The 18,990-nt window shown below is 60.3% G+C and overlaps 1 protein-coding gene across 2 annotated transcripts in view; it reads left to right on the top strand.

The window, feature by feature from the left end:
• The window catches only part of ITGA5 (integrin subunit alpha 5), a 54,691-nt gene extending 49,388 nt beyond the window's left edge, over positions 1 to 5,303 (top strand). For both annotated transcript variants that reach the window (XM_054012384.1, XM_054012383.1), the window contains exons 28-30: positions 1,278 to 1,379; positions 1,671 to 1,793; positions 2,918 to 5,303. In XM_054012384.1, coding sequence (XP_053868359.1) covers positions 1,278 to 1,379; positions 1,671 to 1,793; positions 2,918 to 3,001 — 309 coding nt within the window. In that variant the 3' untranslated portion in view covers positions 3,002 to 5,303. The remainder of the gene's footprint in view (positions 1 to 1,277; positions 1,380 to 1,670; positions 1,794 to 2,917) is intronic.
• Positions 5,304 to 18,990: the final 13,687 nt, after the last annotated feature.

Raw genomic sequence — 18,990 nt, 5'->3', positions numbered from 1 at the left:
CCAGCAATGTACCTGTCTGCTCAGCCCCCGCCCAGCCCCCCAGCAATGTACCTGCCTGCCCAGCCCCCGCCCAGGCCCCCAGCAAAGCACCGGTCTGCCCAGCCCCCCAGCAATGTACCTGTCTGCTCAGCCCCCGCCAAGCCCCCCAGCAATGCACCAGCCTGCCCAGCCCTCTCCCAGGCTCCCAGCAATGCACCTGCCTGCCCAGCCCAGCAATGCCCTGGCCTGCCCAGCCCCACAGCACACGCCAGCTGGGCTCCTTTCTGCCAGCCTGTGTCCAGATGTGAGGTGATATCACCACCTGGTGACCATCCCAACGCCTGCACTCTCCCAGCTCCATTCCCCTTTGCAGCCACAAATTCACATCTGTTTGCCCAGGACAGAGCCCACAGTCCCCTGACTGCAGCCTGGTCAGCTCGTCCTTTCCCTTCTCCTAACTGGAGCCGGGATCCCTTCGCTGTGACTGCGTCTGGAGTCACCCGTCGCAGCTCTTTCCGGTGCGGCGCCAGCCCTGCCGTTGTGGCAGCCCCAAGGCTGGGAGCTTAGAGCTGAGCTGGAGCTGTTGCGTGCTGCCCTTGGTGCCTGTCGGGCCTTTCCAGCCGAGCAGGGTCAGTCCTGGTCAGTGCTGAGCTGGGAGACTGGCAAAGAGCACCCAGGGTGTGCAGGAAGCACTGGGGTCTGCTCTCCCCTTACTCAGTGCTGACCCCAATGCAGCATGAGGGGGGGCTATGCTGCAGTGTGCGTGCCCCCAGGGTGGGTGCTGCGGGGGCAGGTTGGGTGCCAGGGGGTGGGGGGCTGACTGGGGGTAGTGGGGGAAAGGTGTAAAACCGGGGCCATTCTGGTGGAGACTCAGGGCACCAGCCCTGCTGGCCTGGCCGCTGGGGCTGCTCCAAATGCCCTGTGGTTCCAGCTAACTGCAGGATTCTTCTCCATGCCGTGCCCTGCCCTGTGGGGTGGGTCATCTCCCCACCCCAGAGGTAGCTGCATCTTGCAAAGCCCCTCCAGGGCTGTTAGCTGATCTCTGTGTTACCAGCTCCCACGGGGCTTACTGGACCTGAGGCCAACAGAAGCAAATTGTCCCAACATCTGGGCCATGCGTGAGCTCCAAGGGCTGATTGCTGGCAGTGACCAGCGCTGTCCTGAGCCAGCCCTCGCCCAGCCGCGCCGTGGCGCCCGCCCTCTCCCCGCGGCCCTCGCCCAGCCGCGCCGTGGCACCCGCTACTCTCCAGAATCTGTTGCTGTATGTTGCCAACCTGCCCTTCTGGGTTTCCCTGCAGAAAGAGAACCAGCCCCAGGCCCTGCAGTGCGAGGCCGTGTACCAGGTCCACAGGATGCCCTACAAGATCCAGCCCCAGGATTACCCCAGCGAGGCCTTAAAGGTCAGTGGCTGCCCGTGGGCCATGCAGAGCAGGTGGGGCTGAGGGGGGCACACAGGGGACGCCTGGGGCAGAGTCAAAGCCCACCCCCCCGCCCCCGGCCCAGTGACTGGCTGAGTGTGTGTGGGAGAGCTCCTTACCCTGCCGCTCTAGGCCGGTCAGCTCTCTGGGCCTGACTGCTCAGCTCTGGGAGCCCAGGGGGTCAGGAGAGCAGGCTGCTGCAGGCAGGGGGGAGCAGAAGGGGTGGGGGGAGCCCAGCCCCCGGCGGCTGTCTCACTCTCACAGCGTTGGCAGGTGTCCACAGCGATTCAGTGGGTGAAACCGGAGAACAGCCACGGGGTCCCGCTCTGGATCATCATCCTGGCCATCCTGCTGGGGCTGCTGCTGCTGGCACTGCTCATCTATGTGCTGTACAAGGTGAGTGCACGGGGCCGGGAGCGGCGGGGCTGGAGCTGGAGAGCACCTGGGCTGGGGTGAGGGGGTGCCCGGCAGCCTCCGGAACCAGCCCTGGGAGCACAGGCCTGGCTGTCCCCCACAGGCACGCTGCACCGGGGCCGGCAGGCGTCCCTCCGCTCAGCAAGGCTCACTGCAACATGGGCCATCAGTGCCAGCTTCCCCGGGCATGCAGTTGGGGAGCAGGCACTTCTCACTGCCCATGGGCATCCGTCCCTCCCCAGGCAGGGAGCAGGCACCAGCACCATGCAGGTCCTGAGCCAGCCAGCTGGGGTCTCAACCCCTGTGAACATCCACCAGCATCTGGTGTGGGGCCTGCCCTCTGTGAGGAGAGAGCTCTCCACAGGCTGGGCTAGAGGGGCAGTGCCAGGGTGGGGCGATGCCAGCACGGCAGGCAAGGGTCTCCCAGAAATAACTCCACCCAGGACTGGAGTTACAGCTCTGTAGCTTGGGGATCAGTGGCTGGGGGGAGGGCTGGGAGTCAGGACTCCTGGGTTCTATGCCCAGCTCTGGTGGGGAAGTGGGGTCGAGTGGCTGGAGCAGGGGGCCTGGGAGACGGGGCAGGCACTCTCCGGGCCATTGGGGAGCGCTGCCGATGCCAGTTGTCACGGAATGTGGGGGAGTCAGGGCCCTACACCCCTCTCTTCCTGCGATTCACCGTGACTCTCAGCCAGCCAGTAAAACAGAAGGTTTATTAGATGACAGGAACACAGTCCCAAGCAAAGCGTGTAGGTACAACCAGAACTCCTCAATCAAGTCCTTCTGGGGGGTTTAGGGAGCTTAGCCCCCAGCTTGGGGTTCCCTGCGTTGCACCACCCAGCTCAAACTGAAACCAAACCCAAAACTCCTCCAGCAGCTCCTCTCTTCCCGCTCCCCCCAGCTCCTCCTCTCCTTTGTTCAGTCTCCCGGGCAGGTGTTATTTCTCCCAACCCCCCTCCTGGCTCAGGTTACAGCTCAGGTAGCTTCCTTCAAGGGAAGTCCCCCAATCCCCAATGCAACCCCCCTGCAACATTCCCAGGTCAAATCTGCCTGGCTCCCTGCTGCCTTGTGCGCTCACTGCCCTGCCTCTCTGCCTCTTGTCTCTGCAGCTGGGGTTTTTCAAACGCTCCCTGCCCTACGGCACGGCCATGGAGAAGGCTCAGCTCAAGCCACAGGCGGCCTCTGAGGCATAGCGGGGCCAGGGCCGCCCGGCTGCTCTACGCGTCTGGGCTCTGTCTGTCTATCTGTCTTGTTTGCTTTTGCCGGCGTGGCTGCCTCAGAGCGGCATCGGAGAGGGGCGGCGCAGCCTGGCACAGCAAGGACGGGCTGCTCCCAGCAAGCTTGCCAATGGGGCAGAGACAGACCCAAGGAAGCCCCACCGTGGGGGGCCATGAGTTGAGCTCCCAGGACTTCAGCAGCAACTGGAGAACGCCCTGCCTGCTCTGTGCCCATCGGGGTGGCATCTCTGCCTCCCCTCGGCACCAGACCCTGGCAGCCGCCCACTGCCCTCTGCGGGTGCCTCAGCGGGTCAGATGCTGAGGGCTGCGCTCTTCAACCATGGGCAATACTTGAAGGCTGCTAGGAGGCCCTGCTGGGCTCTGCGGAGCCGTGGACTCCTCCCGCGGCACAGCGTGAAGTGCCGTCCCGCTGTCCGGCCGGCCGGTGTTGGCACAAGGTCGTGGAGTCTGAACTGGACAGTTTACAAGCTGCCCGTCCACTCAGACATGCCGGAGCTAGGCCGGACAAGCACAATCGCCCCATGCAGCCACTGCCATGGAACTGGGTGGGACTTCCTGCCTTCCCCAGCCCACTTCCTGTCTGAGGCAGCTCCCCCGAGGACATGATGGACACTTCCAGCCAGAGGTTCTCGGGGTCACACTCAGCAATGCCAAAGATTGCAGCATAGGAAGCCGAAGCCATGGCCCGCCAACTGCGCCTGCGCCAGCCCTGAGCTCGCAGCCTGGCAGGTGGGGCAGGGCGGCCCCAGGGCTACGGCCAGGATTCTGGGCTCTAATTTAAAGTCTCTCCAAGTGCAATAAACCCTTCGACGTCAGTATTAATCTTCTTAATTATGATCAGGAATTTTCTCGTGTGGTTGGAGGTCTGGCCCAGGTGCTCCCCGCTTTGCACTGACCCCACGCTGTAGGGCCAGCCCCCTCCCCCGCCCCATACCCCCTCCCCTCCAGCCCCGCTCGCAGTGTCTCTAAGTTATTATGTTATGTCTCCTGTCTGAAATCCGGGGGTGGCCCCGAGCTGGCCCTGCGCTGCCCTCCAACGCTGGCCCTCAGGGATGGCCAGGCTGCATTGGGCGCAGCCTGGCAGGACCCCCATGGAGAGCGCTGGGTTTTGCCTGGCATTCCTGTGCAGCTACCCGCAGTCTGAGCAGACTCCGCTATGGAGAGGGGGTGCTAGAGCAGCCTTCTCTGCGGGCTCTGCCCCATTGCCCCCTGGGCAGGCTGCCCCACGCGCTGGTGCCTAGCCGGGTACCTGGTCTCGCTCCCAGATGGCACTTGCTATTGAACTGGCCCTCGCCGTTCTCGGGGGAGGGATGTCTGAGGGGGCACTGTGTGGACAGGGCAGCTGTTGCCCTAGTGGACCAGCCCAGATGCCAGCAAATAGGACAGCCAGGCTGCTGAAAGGACCGGGCCGGGAGCTACCGTGCAGCTAGACCCTCGCCCGGAGCCCCCATCCCGTCATTGGGATCCTGGGCAGCGCACCCTTCTCAGGGCTGGGAACCCCTCGCTCTGCCAGGCTGAGCCAGAGCCCTGGCTCCTGACCCTACCTCCCCCAGGGCCGGAGGGGCTCAGATGAGACTGAAGCTTGAGCTGTGACTTGTGCTCCCGCGGCCGTTCAGGGGTCCAAGCCGGGCCCTTGGTGCCCCAGGGCCCGAGAGCTGGCTAAGTGGGGGCCGAGTCTTCATTCCTCTCTCCTGCAGACCATGGGCAGGGGACCGAGGGTGGGGGGTGCTGGGGGTGGGGCTCTTGCAGCTGCTGGCTTCTCACTGGAGCATTGCCCATGGCCACTCCCAGGGCACGTGCAGCAGCCGAGAGTCGAAATTGCACTACAGCCAGCAGCCCCTGCCCAGCCGGGGCGGGGGAGGGTGTCCTCTTCTTGGTATTTATCCTTCCACTTTATATTGGCTGTTCCAAACAGCCCCCCATGGGGTCAGATCCCAGCTCAGGAGGCCAGAGCCCTGGTGCCCCTTGGTGCTGTGTACTGGGGGGACAGTCCTTGGGACTGGAGCTCTCCCCATGGCGGACACTTTCCCCTCTTTGTTCTGTGTTGATTTGCTGTTGGTTTGAGAGAAGGGGGGTGAAGGGTTGGAAATTTTTGGTGAAAAACAGGTCATTCCCCCCCCCCCCCCTCCGCTCAAGGGAAAGTGAGCAGGGGGTGGGGGAGCTGATGTCACTAATTGGTTGGGGGGTATCCAGCTTCCTGCCTCAGGGAGGCGCTCACCCTCTATTGTTATTTTATTATTAAATGTGTTCTAAAGACCCTTCCTCGCCTGGTCATTGATGGCTGCGCCTTGGTCGCGATTAGTGGGTGCGAGCAGCATGGCGTGCACTGGAGAGAGGGAGAAAGGATGGGACCTGTGTGTGTGTGCCTGTGTGCTCCTGCCTCCTGCTGGTCAGGATGGGACCTGTGTGTGCATATGCACCAGTGCCCCCTGCTGGAGCACATGGGACTGGTGTGTGCTCCTGCCCCCTGCTGAACAGGATGGGACTTATGTGTGCGGCTGCATGTGCTACTCCCCAGGCTGGAGAGTGTGGGACCTGTGACGCTGTGTGCACCAGCCACTCAGCATCCCCGGCTCCCTGAACAATCCACGTGGGGGGAGAGAAACCTAAGAACAAGCTCCCCAAACGTCAGCCCGCCAATCAGCTAAGCCAGCCAATAGCAGAGACCAGCGAGGGCAGGGGGGTCCTCTCAGGTGCCCCGATCCAGGCTGCAGGGGGCACCTCTCTCTGCTGGCCACTGCCCAGAGCCCCTCTCCTGGAGTCCAGCCCCAAGCTGGGTCTTGCATGAACAGCAGCAGCACATGCATCACTCCAGCTTTTAACCCTCAGCCCCAGGGCTTTGCACATTCACCCTGGATGTGGGAGACCCTGGTTCAATTCCCCGCTCTGACAGGGACGCCAATCCCATTCCTTCTCCCCATCACCCAGGTGAGGGTCCTAGCCCCTGGGCTATGGGGTATTCAGGGTGCTCTCAATCTCCTCCCCACTCTACAGCCCAGTCACTCAGTGCACTCACCTGGGCAGTGGGACATCCCTGTTCAAATCCCTTCCCATCAGGCTGAGGGGGTCTCCTACAGCCCCAGTGTGTGCACTAGGCTAAAGCTTAGATCTCCTACAAATGTAGGGCTGGAAGGGCCTTGAGCTGCCAGCTAGCGCAGCGCCCAGCTGAGGCAGGACCAAGGGAATCAGGGCCGGCTCCAGGGTTTTGGCCGCCCCAAGCAGCCAAACAAAACAAAAAAATTCGGCGGGAGGTCCTTCGCTCTGAGCAGGAGTGAGGGACCGTCTGCCGAATTGCCGCCAAACAACTGGACGTGCCTCTCCTCTCCGAAGTGGCCGCCCCAAGCACCTGCTTGGTAAACTGGTTCCTGGAGCCGGCCCTGAAGGGAATCTAGATCTTTCCTTTCGAAACCTTCCATCCTTTTTGTTACTGTGCTCTGGACTATCCTGTTTGCATATTTTCTGAAGTGCAGCACCCAGAACTGGACACATGACTCCAACCGAAGCCTCACCCATCCGAGCAGAGCGGGACAGTCACCTTCCGTGTCTTACAACACTTCTGTTAATACGCCCCAGAACGACATTGGCTCTTTCCCAACTGCATCGTGGTGCTGACTCCTATTCAACTTGTGATCCACGCTAACCTGCAGGCCCATTGCAGCAGTATCACCACCAAGAGTCTTCCTTCCTAAGTGAAGTACTTTTGCTCCTGGGGAAATTCTGCACCACTGCAGACGTGCATCATTCACGAAAAGACATTTCTGCCCAAGAAGTGCTGCAGTTTCACCTTTCGCCCACTAGAGGTCACTGGTGCCAGAACAGCCAGCAGCAGGAACCACAGTGGCCTCCGGTGAGAAAAATGTGGAACTGCAGTACTTCGCGGGCAGAATGTATTTTCTGTGGAGGGAAAAAAATTCTTTGCATGCCCAGTGCTGCAGAATTCCCCCAGGCCAGGAGTAGAAGTTCATCACAGCACCCTGCCCGTGGAGCCAGGTTTGGACAGAGTAGGGTACACGGGGCTGCTGAGGAATCACAGATGGGTTCAGAATGGCTAGTGGGGGGGATAGACTGGAGTGCAGGCTCAGAAGCTAGTGGGGTGAAAGCGTTGAGCCTAGGGACAGGGGAGATGGGCTGCAGGGACACATGGGGACAGAGGCAGATGTGCCTGCCTGAATGGTAAAGGCTTTTACCAGAATCTTTTTCTTTTTGGTCTGTATTGTTACGAACATACTTGCTGACAGGTATTTTGAAATAAATGACCAAAATAATTGAAACTGGCGTGATTATATTGTTATTTTGACAAATCAAATATGCAGAATTTTAAAATATTGCGTGCAGAATTTTTAATGTTTTGGCCCAGAATTCCCCCAGGAGTATACTCTGCACTCGTCTATTGAATTTCATCTTGTTCATTTCAGACTGTCTCCAATTTATCGAGGTCATTTTGAATTCTAATCCTGCCCTCCAAGTGCTTGCAACTCCTCCCAGCTTGGTGGCATCTGCAGATTTCATATGCATCTTCTCCCTTCCTTTAGCCAAGTCATTAATGAAAATATTGATTAGTTCTGGACCCAGGACAGACCCCACAGGACCCCCCTAGGTATGTTCTCACAGTTTCATAGCGAACTCTTTGTGTTTAGGCTTTTAACCAGTTGTGTGCCCACTCTCATAGTTTCAGGATAACTGCATCTGCATTCCCCCTCGAGGGAACCCTCTCAAGATGTCGTTTGCAGTTCTCTTCCTCCTGACCGTGGTTTTACAGATGTGCAGCTCCCAACCTTACTCTGTGATATCCCCAGCCAAGGGCCAGCAGCTGTGTGTTGTGTTCTCTCCAGGAGCTACGAGCAGCGAACTGCCAGCAGTTACAAATGACCATTCAGTGCTTCTAAGCAAGCACATTAATTCTTACATAAAAGCACTCCAGAGAAACCCTATGCAAACAATCAAAGTGCCTACACCCACGCTGAGCGCTCCCAGAGGTCCCCCATCAGACTTACGGGGTCCTTGTAGGCCAGAGTCTTTCCAACCTTATGCACGGGTTGGGCCTCCTTGGGCAGAAGGTGCCCCCGGTCGCTGGGCCAGACAGAAAGCCTGCATCAGTTTGAACCAAGCCTTGTTATAGCAAAAGCCCTTTTGTTGGTTGGGCTCTGAAAAGCCCAGTTCGAACCAGGCCTCCACAGGATGGCACCTCTCTGGCGGTGTCTACATCCTGATTGATTCTCTTCTGTGTCCCCGTCCCCCCCCCCCCCCACACACACACATACCCTGTTTCATACAAGCCCTGGCCACAGCACTACAATGCGGGCCCCAAAGCTCCTGCAGCAGGTGCAAGGACTGTCCCTGCAGTGTCCCTGCAGTGAGGCCAGCCGGGCCACTGCCCAAGTTTGCTTCGGAGAGCAGCACAAGGGGCTGGGTCAAAAGCTGATCTAAAGCCCAGAACAATGCCAGTTCCAGCTCATGCGTGGGGGGGGGCTCCAGCCACCTTGGCCAGCCGCTGTGCGTGGAGTTGGGCGAGCTCAGAGTACGCACGCTGGCTCAGGCCGGCAATGCTGGCTGTGCCTGTTTGTGGATCACGCTGGGGCTTGGGCAGGAGCTAGGCACCCAGACAGCTCGAGGGAGGCGGAGGGTACGGGCCCAGAGCCAAGAACATAGGCACCCAGGGGCGTTCACAGTCAGAACTGAGGCACCAACATCCATTTGTGAGCCTGGGCCTCTCGCCTCGCTGTGTGGGTGAGAACCAAGGTGCAGCGAGCCCAGGGGACTTGCCCAAGGGCACACACGGTGTCTGTGGCAGAACTGGGAACGGACCCCAGGTGTCCTGCATGCTAGGCCAGTGCCTTGATCCCTAGGCCAGCTGGTGTCTCATTGCACTTGGACCTGCCCTGTGCAAAGCGCTGCCTGCTGCTGAGCCTGGCTGTGCCAAGAGCCCCTGTTGGCAGGACAAGCTGCAGTGTAAAGACAAGCCCAGCCCTGGGGTCTCTGGCAGGATGGGTCTGAGTCTGAGCTGCCCACTGTGACGAACTGGGCCTGTTCTCACTGTGGTCTGTGAATGCTGACAGGGGAGTGTGCTGGGATAGTCTGCATTGTAGGATGGGATCTGCCCAAGGGCGCATACCTGAGTGTGTAACATGAGAACCCAGGAAGGGGTTGAAGGCAAGGCGACTCCTTAGCCCGGGAAACTGAACAAAGGCTGTGGGAGGGGTCGCTGGAGGAAAGTGCTGGAAGCAGGCTGGAAGAAGGCTGGAGAGATGGCTGGAAGGCAGGGATGGCTCTGACCCCCCAAAGGGGGGTGGGCTGGCATGCCCTGGGACCCCAAGCTGGACCTAACTGAGGGGGGGCCCTGTTGTCTGTGCCTGCAAGACCTGTCTTGGACTGTATTCCTGTCATCCAAATAAACCTTCTGCTTTACTGGTTGGCTGAGAGTCATGGTGAATCGCAGGAAGCCGGGGGTGCAGGGCCCTGAGTCCCCCAATACTCCGTGACAACTGGTGGCAGCGGTGGGATCTACTGCACCCCGTGGACGGCGCTTCCTGCAGTAAGTGACTGGGGAGCAGTAAAACGAAGGGGGATTGACGGGGACCAGGCCTGCTAAAAAGTGGGAGAAAGACGGTTATTACCCCTGGAAGTGTGTGACCAGCGAAAAGGACTTTTGCAGTAACAGGGTCCCCCGGGGGGATCGCAGCGAGTGGTCCCAGGGGCGGAGGAGTCTGCAGCTCGACCCTGGCAGAGAGGCGGTGACCTCGAGAAGGGCTGGCACACTAGGGGTCCCCCTGGGAATTGTGGGGAGCTGTGAGCACACAGGCCGGTGAGTGGCCAGCAGAAAGATGTATGCCAAGCGGCTTAAGAGCGACCTGGTGGAGCTGTGCAAGCAGAGGCGGCTGCGTATTGGGAGGCTCACCAAAGAACAGCTCATTGCCCAGCTGGAGGCGGAAGATCGCGCGAATGAACTGATCCCTGTGTCTCAGGGAAGCAGCCTGGCAAATGCAGCGCAGGCACCAGTGTCTGTCCCAGCTGGGAGTGGTCAGCCGGCTGCTGAGGGCTTCCCGAGGCCCCTCCTTCCTATGCCTAGGGGAAGGGTGGGGAGGAGCCCAGCAAATACCGAAGGCGCCGTGACCCCCCCGGCCAGCAGGGGGTCCCCCCGGCGAAGCCCGCCGGCCAGCAGAGGATCCTCCCGGCGAGGTTCGGCATCCGGGAAGCGGAATTGGCTGAAATGGGAAAAAGAGCTAAAACTGAGGAAGCTGGAGGATCGTGAACAACAGAGACAGCATGAAAAAAGACAGCGTCAGCATGAACGGGAGGAGAAAAAAAAACAGCATCAGCGTGAACGGGAGAAGAAAGAGAGACAGCATCAGCGTGAACGGGAGGAGAAAGAAAGACAGCATCAGCGTAAAGAGAAACAGCGTCAGCAGGAACGGGAGGAGAATGAAAAACAGAGACAGAAAAATAAAAGACAGCGTCAGCATAAACTGGAACTGGCGAGATTGAAGGGCAGCGAACCCCCGGCTGCGGTGAGTAAGGGGGAACCCAGGACTGCACGGAGCTTTGATAAGTGCATCATGGCCCCATACAAGGAGGGGGAGGACATGGATGACTTCCTGGAGGCCTTTGAGACAGCCTGCAAGCTGCACCGGGTTGATCCCGCGGACAGACTCCGGGTCCTTACCCCCTTACTGGACCCCAAAGCCGTGGCATTGTACCGCCAACTGGAAGAGGCAGAGAAAGGGGACTACGAACTATTCAAAAAGGCCCTGCTACAAGAGTTTGGGCTGACTCCTGAAATGTACCGGGAAAGGTTCCGGAGTCAGGATAAAACCCCTGAGATCTCATATCTACAACTAGCCGCCCGCATGGAAGGATACGCCAGCAAGTGGGCTGATGGGGCCCAGACGAAGGAGGACCTGGTCAAAGTGCTGGTACTGGAGCAACTGTATGAGCGGTGCCCATCTGACCTGAGGCTGTGGTTGGTGAACAAAAAGCCAGAGAACCCGCGACAGGCAGGCCGGCTGGCCAATGAGTTCGTAAAGAGCCGGTCAGGAGATAAAAGGGAGGAGTCCCAAAGAAGCAATCCCACCACAACGCAGAAAAAGAGTCACCATGGGACCTCCCCGTGGGAAAATACAGAAAAACCCCATCAGAGGGGAACATCCGGCATCAGGACCATCCAACCCACTCAAGGGGACCCATGGGACATGGGCTGCTACCACTGTGGCCAAAAGGGCCACATACGGGCCCAGTGCCCCAGGCTCAGGGACAGACTGAGCAGGCCGAACCCACAGAGGGTTGACTGGGTAGAGACCCAGCCCGGCAAGAGGCAGCATTCCCAGGGAAGGGGGCCTGGCAGGGTACCACCTGCTAAGGAGGGAGGAAAGCCCCAGGCTAGCTTCTCTGGGGGGCCAGATGCTCCGGATTCAAAGTTCTCCGTTTACAGGGTTGGCGCGGGGCTGTCCCTGCGGAGCGAGTGCCTTGTTCCCCTGGAGGTGGATGGGAAGGAAGTTTATGGTTACTGGGACACGGGCGCAGAGGTAACACTGGCCCGGCCCGAGGTGGTGGCCCCAGATCGGGTGGTGCCCAACACCTTCCTGACCCTGACCGGGGTGGGCGGGACCCCATTCAAGGTTCCCGTAGCGAGGGTGTGACGAACTGGGCCTGTTCTCACGGTGGTCTGTGAATGCTGACAGGGGAGTGTGCTGGGATAGTCTGCATTGTAGGATGGGATCTGCCCCAGGGAACATACCTGAGTGTGTAACATGAGAACCCAGGAAGGGGTTGAAGGCGAGGCGACTCCTTAGCCCGGGAAACTGAACAAAGGCTGTGGGAGGGGTCGCAAAAGGATAGTGCTGGAAGCAGGCTAGAAGGAGGCTGGAGAGATGGCTGGGAGGCAGAGATGGCTCTGACCCCCCAAAGGGGGGTGGGCTGGCATGCCCTGGGACCCCAAGCTGGACCTAACTGAGGGGGGCCCTGTTGTCTGTGCCTGCAAGACCTGTCTTGGACTGTATTCCTGTCATCCAAATAAACCTTCTGCTTTACTGGCTGGCTGAGAGTCATGGTGAATCGCAGGAAGCCGGGGGTGCAGGGCCCTGAGTCCCCCAATACTCCGTGACAGAGGGTACACCTGAAATGGGGGGCCAAGGAGGGCCCCAAGGACGTGGAAGTGCACCACCATTTGCCCACTGAGGTGTTGATGGGGGGGGACCTAGAGAACTGGCCCAGCAGCCCCCAGACCGCCTTAGTTGTGACCCGCGGTCAGAGCCGGCGAGGGGCACTGCGCCCTGGCCTTGGGGGGGGTGCCTTGCCTGAGGCGCGGGACCCTAACCTGGTGGGGAGGGAACGCCCAGGGACGCGGCTCAGGGAGGCTGCAGCTTCGGACCCAGCGGGCAAGAAAGAGCAGGTGGCCATCCCCGTCCCAGCTGCTGAGTTCCAGGCCAAGTTACGAAGAGATCCCTCCTTGCGGAAGATAAGGGACCTGGCCGACCTCAATGCGGTACAAACCATGGGACGAGGTGGCCGAAAAAGATTCCTGTGGAAAAAGGGGATCCTGTACCAAGAATGGGCTCCCCCAGGAAAAATGAAGTCAGGGGGAATCAGGAGGCAGCTGGTGGTACCCCAAAAGTATCGCCGCCAGCTGCTGTGCCGGGCCCATGACATTCCCCTCTCAGGGCACCAGGGAACCTGGCGTACCCAGCAGAGGCTGCTACGGAGCTTTTACTGGCCTGGGGTCTTTGTTACTGTCCGACAGTACTGCGGATCCTGTGACCCCTGTCAGAGGGGGAGGAAGGCCTGGGACAAGGGGAAAACAGCTTTAGGACCCTTGCCCAGAATAGAGAATCCTTTTCGGAGGGTGGCCAAGGTAAAAAGGGCGGCTCTAAACCAAGAAAGCCCAAAGCACAGACCTCCAGACTGGAGCGCTGGGAGAAGACCACAGCCCAGTTGAAGCCCCAGAGGTATGGGGGTGGGAAAAGGGCGCAGGCCGCATAAACCTTCCCACATGCGAACTGCGAGTGCCATCAAGCACCCCCAACCTAAGGGGGAGCGTGAAACTGGAGGGGCCTGGTGTAATTCTCACCAAGGAATGGAAGGGATGCGGGGGCATCCATGGGAACGGGGGTAGGTTCGAACTTCCCCGGGTCACTGGCTAAAGTGACCCTGCTCAGTTCGGTCTCGAAGGGGGGAGAGATGTGACGAACTGGGCCTGTTCTCACTGTGGTCTGTGAATGCTGACAGGGGAGTGTGCTGGGATAGTCTGCATTGTAGGATGGGATCTGCCCAAGGGCGCATACCTGAGTGTGTAACATGAGAACCCAGGAAGGGGTTGAAGGCAAGGTGACTCCTTAGCCCGGGAAACTGAACAAAGGCTGTGGGAGGGGTCGCTGGAGGAAAGTGCTGGAAGCAGGCTGGAAGAAGGCTGGAGAGATGGCTGGAAGGCAGGGATGGCTCTGACCCCCCAAAGGGGGGTGGGCTGGCATGCCCTGGGACCCCAAGCTGGACCTAACTGAGGGGGGGCCCTGTTGTCTGTGCCTGCAAGACCTGTCTTGGACTGTATTCCTGTCATCCAAATAAACCTTCTGCTTTACTGGTTGGCTGAAAGTCATGGTGAATTGCAGGAAGCCGGGGGTGCAGGGCCCTGAGTCCCCCAATACTCCGTGACACCCACCCCCAAGCCAGAATCACACACTGAGTCCCCTGGACCCTTTGTCATTGCTCCATGGGGGTCTGGCTCCATGTTGGCTGGGCCAGCCATGGGTGTCCCCTCATCACCGTCCCTGAGAGTCCGATGAACGGTCTGGAGCCCTCGTACCTGGGCCGTTGGATGAGACGCTTCCCCAGACGGGTGGCCTAGGGGTGAGAGGGGTTTGTGTGTGCCTGGGCATGTGTTCCCCTGCTGGTGGCACAGGACCTGTTCTGTTTGTGTAATTAAACCGCCTCATGCGTGTGACCTGCCCTATTCTCACACGCACGTGCCCAGTGGCCCTTTGCTGCGGGGAAAGATGTGCAAAGCCCCTGGACTTAACTGGCTGCCATCAGCTCTCTCTGCTGCTGTAGATCGCCGCAGGCACACAGAGACCGCGATCTGCCAGGGATCGCCAGCGCTGGGCCCGTTCCCCATGGCCGTGCCGCGGGCTCCTGCCAGGGATCGCCACAGGCCTGTGACCAGGGCACAGCCCAGGAGTGCTGCGATGAGCCCCACAGAGCCCAGGCCTTTTAGTAGCTTCCTCTGGTCCCAAGGGGCTGAGCTGCACTATGGGCACCGGGAGGCTTGCAGCCAGTGTCTGACCCGCGGGGTCCCACTGGCCCCATTCAGACTCCTGCACGAAGCTTGTGCAGCATGTCACTGCCCTGCAAGGCCCGGGTGGGCGGAGGGGAGTATATCATCTCCACGTGCACCATGGCCCAGCGATTCCTGTGACGGCAGCATCACAAGCAGGATCATTCCCGCCGCCCCCAGGGCCTGCTGCAGCCAAGCACCTCCGGCTCACTGAACTGCTCCCACTGATGGCCGGGGCAGGGCTGGGAAACCCAGGTGTCCTGTGGCCCAAGGGCACTCCAGAGGGGTGGGCATGGAGGTGGCACCGCATGGATCTCCTGCCATGTGTGCACGGGGCAGGAAGGGGGCTGGATGTGAGCAGAGCCTGGGATCTGACTCCTGCCCCCCCATGCTGCAGCCTGGGAAGCTCTGCCCCAGGCATCCTGCCCCACCAGGATCCAGAGGTTAAACCCTGGGGATGGCTCTCGGCGCCCAGCACAGACTTAGTGGCTGTAGCAGGATGGAGCCACCAGAGGGTGCCACGTCATCACAAATACACAGCGAGTCCCAGAGCCCCGCCCCCAGGGAACGGGGGGGCGGGGGCGGGAGGATGCTCTTCTCCAGGGACAAGGGGGACGTTCTGCCCCTGCCTCCCCCATCCTCAATCCCGACCCGCAGTCCCCTGCTATCCTAGCCCTGCCCCCCAGCTCTGCCGGTGCCCCTCAATCCTGACCCGCAGCTTATCTCAGCCCTGGGCATCCTGCAGGAGAGGGGCCCTGCCTCAGTGCACCAGGGTCTCCAATCTTCCTGGCCATGGGCAGCGAGTGGCCCCCCACAGCCTGGCCTCCCCCCCCCCCCAACAGGCCAGGCTCCTGCCCCCATGCCCAGGGGAGCTGCTGTGAGGGGGATCCCGGCCCAGCAGGTGAAAGCAAACACCGCCCGCCTGGCAGCTTCCCTTGCCAAATCCCCCAGCTGCCAGCCCCGCTATGGCCCTGGACGTTCTGGCTCAGCAGGGAGAGACATTCCCCAACTAGAGACAGCCCCGCACTGCCGCAGCCCAAAGGGCAGGACCTCCGTGCAAAAGAGCCCAGTGGGGTGGGGGTGGAGCTGCTGCCCCCCCCATTATTGCTCACTAGACCCTGGGCTCACGTACTGGCTGCATTCACCAGGATCACTCACCCCCCTGTTCTCCCTCCCCTAGGAGAGTGAGACCTGGCAGGCACATCAAAGCCACACCAGCCTACAGGCCCTGCCCCCTGTGACCTTGGCGTGGCTGCAGCACTGACTGACTGCTGTGTGGCATGGCTGCATGTGCCCTCTGACCCCACATGGCAGCGGTTCCATGTGCTCAGGCAGGCAACGACACGTCTCTCTTCGGTGCCCCCTGCACATCCAACTGGAGACTGGGTTTTTCCTTCACTTCCTGTCCTGAATGTTTGTGCCATGTTGCTGGGCACCCTGCCGGGGTGATGGCTGCATCTCAGTGCTGGGTGATTGATGCCTGCATAGCACGGCTTTGGGAGTGTTACACACAGTTGTGCCCTGCCCCAGAGGTGGCTGCAACACGGTGGTAGGTGGGAGCTGTGGGATCCTTCATCAGTGGGGTGCGGCTGAGGTGGGAAGGGACTGCTATGTCTCAGCTGGCCATGTGGGTGTTTGCAACCAGCAGGGTGGGTGACAGGTGCCTGCCAGGGTTGCCAGGCATCTGGTTTTTGACCAGAATACCTGGTCAAAAAGGGACCCTAGTGGCTCCGGTCAGCACTGCTGACTGGGCCTTTAAAACACCAGTCGGCGGCACAGCGGGGCTGAAGCAGGCTCCCTGACAGCTGTGGTTCCGTGCGGCTCCCTGGAAGCGGCTGGCATGTCTGGTCCCTAGGCACAGGAGTGATCAGGGAAGCTCTGTGTGCTGCCCCCAGCGCCAGCTCCACAGCTCCCATTGGCCAGGAAGCACCAATGGGGCCAATGGGAGCTGCGAGGGCAACGCCTGCAGGCGTGGGCAGCGCGCAGAGCTCCCTGGCCACTCCACCTTAGCCCCGCTGCGCTGGGAGACGCCTGAGTCCCCTCCCACACCCAAACGCCCTCCTACAGCCCACACCCCGCACCCCCTCCCGCACCCCAATGCCCTACCCCAGCCCTGAGCCCGCCCCACATCCAAACTCCCTCCCAAAGCCCGCACCCGGCACCCCCTCCCACACTCCAAACCCCTCTGCCCCAGCCTGGAGCCCCCTCCTGCATCTCAATCCTCGCATCTCCAGCACCACCCCTGATCCCGCACCCCCAGCTGGAGCCCTCAGCCCCTCCTGCACCTGCTCCAGCCTGGACCCCCCTCCCGCACCCTGAACCCCTAATTTCTGGCCCCATCCCAGAAGCCACAACCCCAGTTGGAGCCTTTACCCCTTCCCACACCCCTGCCCCAGCCTCAGCCCCAGCCCAGTGAAAGTGAGTGAGGGTGGGGGAGAGTGAGTGATGGAAAGAGGGGGGCTGGAGCGAGGGGGCAGGGCCTCAGAGAAGGGACGGGGCCTCGGGCCAGGGGGCAGGGCAAGGGTGTTTGATTTTGTGCAATTAGAAAGTTGGCGACCCTAGCGCCTGTGCCCCTCACACTCAGTGTGACCAGATGACAGTGGCATGGACTCATATTCCTGCTCTCCAGTGCTGGCCCCAAACCCACCTTCCTCCAGCCTGACCCTGCAGCCCTGGCCCCCGGGTGTGATGGAAGGGTGGCCCGGTGTGAGGGTGCAGGCCTGGCGCTCCGGAGACCCTCTCCCCACCCAGGTGTGTGTCCTTGGGCAAGTTGTTCAGTGTCTCTGTGCCGAGCTCGGTCCCCCTCTGCCCAGCGGGGATGACAGCACGGCCCTGCTGCATGGAGGGGGAGGGGAACCCAGATACTAGGGGGATGGGCAACAGAGCGCTGCCTGAGCTACCGGCTATGTGTCGTTAGGGCTCTGTACTATGGCTGGATTTGGCTCGTGAGCCCCCTGTGAGCAGGAGGGGGGGGGTAGGGTGACCAGATGTCCCGATTTTATAGGGACAGTCCCGATTTTTTGGGTCTTTTTCTTATGTAGGCTCCTATTACCCCCCACTCCTGTCCCGATTTTTCACATTTGCTGTCTGGTCACCCTATGGGGGGCAGCTCAGTGCTGGGGGTGGACAATGGGGGAGGTGGGTGCAGTCGGCAGGAGGCTGTGCCATCAGCCTGGTGCCCTTGGGAATAGCAGGAGCTTCCTGAATCCCCTGCCCTGGGCTGGAGGGGGCACAGGGAGAGGGGCGCTGGGGGGAGGTCTCAGGCACAGGGGAGGTGCATGGAGGGGAAGGGGGGTGTCAGTGCAAGCAGTTAACGCCCCTAGCGCTGAGGCCAGGTGAGCTGCAGAGGAAAGCTGGGGGGTCCCACGGCCCCAAGCAGCCGCCTCACGTTGCATCAGCCACTTCTTTAGTCCGTGAACTTTGCCTCTTTGGAAGAAGTTCAAGGCCCCTGAACGCTGTGGCCAGTTTCCTTTGCAGCTCTGCATGGGAGTGAGCCACTCTGTGATTTGGTCACCTCAGGACATGTGGCGTTGGCTCTGCGTCCTGATTGGAGGGTTGTGATGTTTCTCATCAAGGTTCTGGTGTGAATGATCAGAGGAAGCAAATTTCCAATTTGACCTCCATGAGGATCTGGGTGTGAGAACTCAGAACTTGTGTTCCACGAAAATTTGGGCCTAAGGGGAGGTTTAAGCATTGGACTGCTAAACCCAGGGTTATGAGTTCAATCCTTGAGGGATTCCTTAAGGATCTGGGGCAAAAATCTGTCTGGAGATTGGTCCTGCTTTGAGCAGGGGGTTGGACTAGATACCTCCTGAGGTCCCTTCCAACTCTGATAGTCTATGATTCTATTATAAGAGATGAGAACTTGTGTTCCACAGGAATCTGGGCCTAAGAGCTCAGAATTTGCGTTCCATGAGAATCTGGGTGTGAGGGCTCAGAACTCGTGTTCCACCAGGATCTGGGTGCGAGGCTCGGGAAACTCAGTTACACAAATGTTCCCAGGAAGTGGGTCAAGGGGAGCACCATTGTGGCTGATGTGACTTTGCTGAAACATTTATTGCTCACCCTGGGACCCTCTCTGCAAGGTTCCATGTGGCCATTGTGCCCCTGGCTCTGTCCATGAAACACGGGCCATCAGCCAGGTGAGCGTAAGCTCCTCGTTCTGACCCTGCAGTCCCCTCCCAGGATGGCACTGATCCCTGCATCCTAGACGCACTAGCGCCGACTTTCCCGACATGCTCCTGGTGAGCAGGGGCTGCGTCTGGCATCCTCCTTTCATCTGGGAGTGAGACTTCCCCTCCTCCCTCCGGAACTCCCTGACACTTGAAATGAGGGCTCTTCGGCAGCTCTGACGCCTTTGAAGTCGAGATGAGACACTGCTGCCTGGCATTCGCCTGCCGCTTGCCTCTTGATTGCTGTGTTGCCGAGTTTCTTGCAGCTAGTGAATGATGGCAGCGAAACTTTCCTCCCGCGCCAGCGCCTGTCAAGTGGGGCACCCAGCTCCTCAGCGAAACAAGGTCAGCTCCGCTCGGGAGTCGCCCTGGGGCACTGCGGCAGGGGTGGCTCAGCAAGGTGCACTGGGGCAGGGGACCCCATGGCAAGGTGGGGGGGCTCAGCAGGAGGTACTGTCCCCTGGATGGGATAGACACCCAGGGCCAGAGTCTTGACAATGCCTTTCCCAAGA

The sequence above is a fragment of the Malaclemys terrapin genome, chromosome 23 (genome assembly GCF_027887155.1).
Source record: "Malaclemys terrapin pileata isolate rMalTer1 chromosome 23, rMalTer1.hap1, whole genome shotgun sequence".
In the NCBI taxonomy this organism is placed as follows: domain Eukaryota; kingdom Metazoa; phylum Chordata; order Testudines; family Emydidae; genus Malaclemys; species Malaclemys terrapin.
This window is presented reverse-complemented; position numbering and strand designations above follow the sequence as displayed.